A 6,269-nucleotide genomic window follows, 5' to 3' on the forward strand; every position below is an offset into this window, starting at 1 on the left:
AAAAATCAAGATAATTGGACTGTCACATAATTACACTCCGAGGATGTTGGGAATATTATTAAACCGGAAAGTAACTTACGAAATATGTTGGTCAATTGAATGTCTACAGTAACACTAACCTTTTGACGTAAATTTACCAACATTTCCAAGGTGCAAAGTTACATACCAAGTCGTAACAACCAGCAAATTGATCCTTAACTGTATAAAATTAGAGGTTATGCAACAAGGATACAAATTGGTAAGTCTGTGTGTAAAAATGGCACCAAAGTCCAAGTCTGTAGTAATAAAACCACTACTAATTTTCATGTTAAGGTCCTTATATATGTATGAGGCGGAAATAGAAAAACGTAGATTGGAAAGAAATGGTTAAAGAAGTATAGTGTTCAAAACGGACTTACAGTGAACATCCTAGGTACAAAATTCCTAGAGAACAGGCTCGAATCCAACAGTCACAATTTTACAGACCTCTTCTACATTTAATAAATGTTAACAATTTTGTTTTTTATTTTTTTACGGAGAAAATTAGGAGACAGACTCCCCTTTTGGGTTTTTTCGTACTATCCCGCTTCGGTCCGGGGAATTCAAATAAAATAATAAACACAGGACGAAGGACTCCTTCGATTACCATATTCAATATGTCAATAAAGGCTATGTTAATGACAATTAGGAAACATAGTACAGATATTAAAACTCGTGGTTAATAACTTTTTATGGCTATTCGGTCATGGCCATGGGCCATAGGCTATTTTAGGATTGCTATGGGTAGGGATCATTACTTGTTGATGTCCGGGTATTGGAGTCTGGACGGTAGAGGTCCATTATTAGTAACTTTTTCAACAAAAGTTGTGAACGCATAAAGGACGGTAAATTTATTGACTACACAAGGTCAGGTGTAATGTATTGGATAAAGTTGGTTCCTCTGATACGTGTTTAAGTTGTGTGACTCATTCACGTAACTTGTTTAAGTTACTACCTACACAGTCTTGAAAGAAGGTTGATTTGTTTCATTGTTGACACCATTACCAAAAACCTCGTTCCGTCTTTGCATATTTTCAATCGCGATTCGAAGTCAGCCGTTACAAGTTTTGTTTGTCTCGGTCTTTAGATCCAACCATCAAGTACCTGAGACTTGGGACTCAAAGTGTCATAGTGTAATTTTGTCCAATGATTCAGTCGGATGATAGTGGGATTTCTGTATAGATCCTAATTTTCTGGATTACCAGTGTCCGTTCCTAAACCCTTTTTGAACAGTTCACGGAAGAATAGAAGTCATCTGAGCCTGGATGGACCGTTACCACAGAAATGTCAGAGGTGATTTTTAGATAATCTTCCGACCGTCGTTAAGTCTTGCGACGAACGAACTCAGGGAGTGACTGTGATTCTTTTCACCTAGTGTTAGTGAGGACAAAGTACTTCAGAAATGTTGACCGAAACAGGACACACAGTTATTATCTAACAGTTATAACGACGAACCAAATATTTCCGAAACTTACCAAATCCGAGTTTATGTAAAGCTTGGAAGGACGATTTAATACTTGGTAGGTCTTGGAGTCCAGAAGTCCCTGACCAGTCGAAAGACAGGGGTCTCAGGTCTTGATTTGTACCTCTTTCGTTTCGCAAGGTCAATAATACGATGTTTATAGAACCTTGTTTGAGGGTCTTTGGACGTCCAGGCGACGTTTGAGGACTGATGAAAATTTAGGTCCGACTTCTGAAAAAGAAAAACGGCGCAAAATTAACTATATAAGTCCCCACGTGTATTCACCATGCGTAAAGTCTAACAACGGTTGTCGTACGCATATGTGAATACACGTGGGGGACTTATATAGTTAATTTTCGGTCGGCCGTTTTCTTTCCAGAAGTCGGGACCTAAATTTTCATCAGGGTCTCAACGTCGCCTGGGGACGTCCAAAGACCTCAAACAAGGTCTATAAACCACCGTATTATTGACTTTTCGACGAAGAGGTACAAATCAAGACTGAGACCCCTGTCACTTTCGGACTGGTCAGGGACTTCTGACTCTCAAGACCTACCAAGGTATTAAATCGTCCTCCCAGTCGTTACATAAAAACTCGATTTGGTAAGTTTCGAAATATTTTGGTCGTCGTATAAAACTTTAGATAATTAAACTGTGGTCCTTCGGTCACATTTCTGAAGTCTTGTCCTCACTACACTAGGTGAAAGAATCACAGTCACTCCTGGAGTTCGTCCGCGTCGCAAGACTTAATCGACGTCGAAAAGATTATCTAAAAAATCACTCTGGACCATTTCGTGTAACGTTCATCAGTCAGATGACTTCTATTCGTAAACTGTTCAAAAGGTTAGGACGACACTGTAATCTAGAAAATTAAGGATCTATACAAGAAATCCACCTATTCATCCACTGGAATCATTGACAAAATTACACTGACAACTTTGCAGTCCAGTCTCAGGTACTGATGTGGATCTAAAGACCGGAGACAACAAAACTTGTAACGTAGTGGTTTTCTGACTTCGAATTCGCCGATTGAAAATATGCAAGACGGAACCGAGGTTTTGTAATGGTGGTCCACAATAGAAACAAATCACCCTCTTTCAAGCACTGTGTAGGTCATTTTTTTTTTTTTTTTTTTTTTTTTTTTTTTTTTTTTTTTTTTTTTTTTTTTTTTGTTTTTTTTTTTTTTTTCTTTTTTTTTTTTTTTTTTTTTGTAACTTAAACAAGTACGGTGAATGAGTCACAAACTTAACCACGTATCAGAGGGACCACTTTACCAATACATTTTACACACCTGACCTTGTGTAGTCAATAAATTTACGTCCTTTAATTGAGTTCACAACTTTTTGTTGAAAAGTTACTAAAAATGGATCTCTACCGTCCAAACTATACCCCGGACATCAACAAAGTAATGATCCCTACCCATAAGCAATCCTAAAATAGCTAATGCCATGGGCCATGACGAATAGCCATAAAAAGTTATTAAACACGAGTTTAATATTGTACTTATTGTTCTAATTTGTCATTAACATAGCTTTATTGGACATATTGAAATATGTAATCCGAAGAGTCTTTCGTCTGTGTTATTTATTTATGATTTCCCCGGACCGAGCGGGATAGTACGAAAAACCCAAAGGGGGTCGATGTGCTTGCAAGACTGCACTCATTTAAACAAAACATATTACCCGTGCGCAGCAGCTAACCTGCCTGCGAGCCTCCGCTCAGGTCACATTTACACACGGCGCGGCTGAAGCCCGATAGCACTATTAGCACTAGCAGTATCGCTAGCACCGTTTTAGATTCAATGAGTGTCTCGTTTGCAAATGCTTCATTAAGTTGCTTGTGTTACCCCCTTTACAAGCAACTAATTGAGTATATAGATTGCACCTTGCACTATCGCCACTACATTTTTTTTAAAGTGCACCCAGACCTTCGATCGCTTCGCTCTGTCCGCCATGCATGCGGGAGTCTCACAACAATAATAAGAGCGCTGTTGAGAGAGATGACGAGTGGCATTTACAGTGGCCAATCAGAGGAGTCTCAAACCGGATACATCACACGGGATGAGGGTTCCCAACCAACCAGAATGGTTTAAAGTTGAACTAAGGAAGTAGACTTAACACATATACCGATAGCAGCACCGTTTGTCCAGTGGCTTAACGGTATTTGTCCAATCAGGTACCGGTATTGACTTAGTACCGGTTTTCGGTACCTATCCCTATTCATTACTGAAGCATTATTCTTTTTTAAGAGCAGTTTAATGACTGCAGTTTTCAGGGCCTGTGGAAAAACACCTGATTGAAGAGACTTGTTTACTATATGAAGTAGATCTGAGGCCATGCAAGGAAAAACATTTTTGAAAAACCCTGTTGGAATAATATTAAGGCACATTTGTACATTTTATTTATTAATATTACTTGCTCCCAGCATCTGAATGTTCATTACAGTGAGCAGTTTTTTTTTTACCATCCATGATGTAACATACCTTTACATTGTGGTATTTTAACAATACTTATTGTTGTTAATCGTTTAGTTCATTGTGGTTACAGTAAAGGTGGGGTGATGACATATCACTTGCATCTTCATGTAGTTAATATACCAACCCACCTTTAACAGGTTCTGAAGGGATTCGTTTGTAACCCATACAACAACATACTATCCTTTAGTTTAATTACAAACATTACAAAATTAAGTTAGAATAATGCAAAGGTGTTATAATATATAGGTATAAGGTAGCGTGAAATAAACATTTTAAATAAGTAAGTACCTATAAATTGTACTTAAATGCTGCATTAAGAGTAGCTAGGTAGACGGCAGCACTGCATTTAATAAACACTTTTTGATACAAAAATGTACCACGCAATGTATAGTATTTGAATATTAAACTGAGCATATGGATCTGACTCCCAAGCTTATCAAGTGTCATGAAGTTCCTTTACAACTGACAATGTTAGCTTTAGCATTGGATAGCATATGGTTTAATACCGTCAAGCCTTACAACTTCAAATGGAGAAGGTTCATATTACTACTACACTGTTTGCCGTAATTTGGACATATCTATAATTCGGTCTAAATTGTTAATTATTTATTTATTTATTTACATAAACTAAGTGTGCCTTAGTGATTATCTTCACTCCTCAAGACACAGATCGTATACGTGGCCTTTATGTTTGACTCTTCACCGGCAGCAGCGGTTAGCTCCTGTTAGCTGGGTGACAGAAAACTACAGCAAGCCAGCTCACAGCCTCTGACTAAAACACTGCCAACACAAGCAAGACATACACAAGTATACACGCACAACTGCAGAGTCTTTTAAGTTTACCTTGTTTGTAGGAATAGATCTTAATCTTTTGAAAATGGTAAGGATCTCAGTCTTATTTGGTTCAGTAGCCATCTTGCCACTCTGACAATTTCCATTAGCTGACGTAACTACGGATCCCCGTTGGTTCCATAACTAACTAAAGCGAAAGTTGAATCGTGTATACGGCGGCCATAAAACGTATAATTGCTATTTAAGTTCAAACTTGATACGTGGTGTTTAGCACACTAATTATCTGTCACGACAATTATCACGATTATACCTTCATATATTATTAAATGCTAGAAAACTCATTGTCAAGCCCTGCTCAACCAATCACTCAAATCACTACTCAACCAATCAGACTTATGAAGTTAATAGGATCAAAGGGCAAGATTACCAGAGTTAGGGTTTTTCTGGACTTGTTATGTAAATCTTATAATATCTAAAAATGCTGCAACCCATTACAAACTCTGAAACTGAACAGCTTAAAGAGCATAATTGTTGTCAGTTCAGTCCATTTTATTGTTAATGTGATCTCCAAGGAATTTGTAGGTGTTCATCAGGTGAACGAGATGGCAGTCGCCTGACAATAGTGACTTTATTAGAAGTTGAACTGTTGGTTCCTCCTTCTGTAGCAGCGCGTTAAATTTAAATTAAACTTTGTTTCCAATTTCGTACTTACAGTTGTGTGTTCGCTACAATAATTGACATGTCTGTTAAACAGCACCACGTTGAAGTTAGACGGAAGCCGTCCTCCCGCCTGGTCGAGCTTCTGGAAGAGTCTGCAGCGGAGCTGATTAAAGAGAACCAAGTAAATGTTGTGTTTGATTTGTGTTAAAATGTGTCTGCTGCTGTTCTGTTACTACATGAATATCTCTATTCTCCAAAGGTAAGTACATCTTGCCATTATGTGAAAAACCTCTTCAGTCTCCAGTTGTTTTTAAGTTAACATTTAGGTAAAGTACATTGGAATCTAATTTTACTGTATAATATTTATTTATATTTTCAAACTTACTCAATTTCAATGTTTAATATTCTGATTCAAAATGTGTTTTTCAGGAGAATTTATAGTTTGAGCCTGTAGAACCCAATTATTTAATCAGGTTTACTTCCTGATGGAAACAAAGCTAACGTTTAATAAACTGAGCTTCCTTACTTGTAATCATACTTTGACCGTAACAAATAAGAGTTAATATAATTAATACTAATAATAGTATAGAGTATAGTATCCCGAGCTTGTACTATTTTTATATATATTTTGTATTTATTTTATGTCCCATTTATGTTGCATTGTTGGAGGAGCCTTTTCATTACATATCCACACTGTATCTAATGCATATGATAATAAAGCCCTTTGCCCCTTTTGAAGCTCACCCCATCCATCTCTGCTTAAAAAGAACATGTACAATCAATGGCTTGAATACTAAATGAAATAGCTAACTCTAAGTAACTTCACAGAAAGGTTTACAGTATTGTAAGGCAAAGAAATCATCA

At 37.2% G+C, this 6,269-nt stretch overlaps 1 protein-coding gene across 2 annotated transcripts in view; it reads right to left on the reverse strand.

Moving 5' to 3' along the window:
• The window catches only part of arfgap2 (ADP-ribosylation factor GTPase activating protein 2), a 33,099-nt gene extending 28,194 nt beyond the window's left edge, over positions 1-4,905 (reverse strand). For both annotated transcript variants that reach the window (XM_010768479.1, XM_010768478.1), the window contains exon 1: positions 4,797-4,905. In XM_010768479.1, coding sequence (XP_010766781.1) covers positions 4,797-4,868 — 72 coding nt within the window. In that variant the 5' untranslated portion in view covers positions 4,869-4,905. The remainder of the gene's footprint in view (positions 1-4,796) is intronic.
• Between the last annotated feature and the right edge of the window lie 1,364 nt (positions 4,906-6,269).

Source organism: Notothenia coriiceps, unplaced genomic scaffold (genome assembly GCF_000735185.1).
Source record: "Notothenia coriiceps isolate Sejong01 unplaced genomic scaffold, NC01 NC01_scaffold00005785, whole genome shotgun sequence".
Taxonomy (NCBI): Eukaryota; Metazoa; Chordata; class Actinopteri; order Perciformes; family Nototheniidae; genus Notothenia; species Notothenia coriiceps.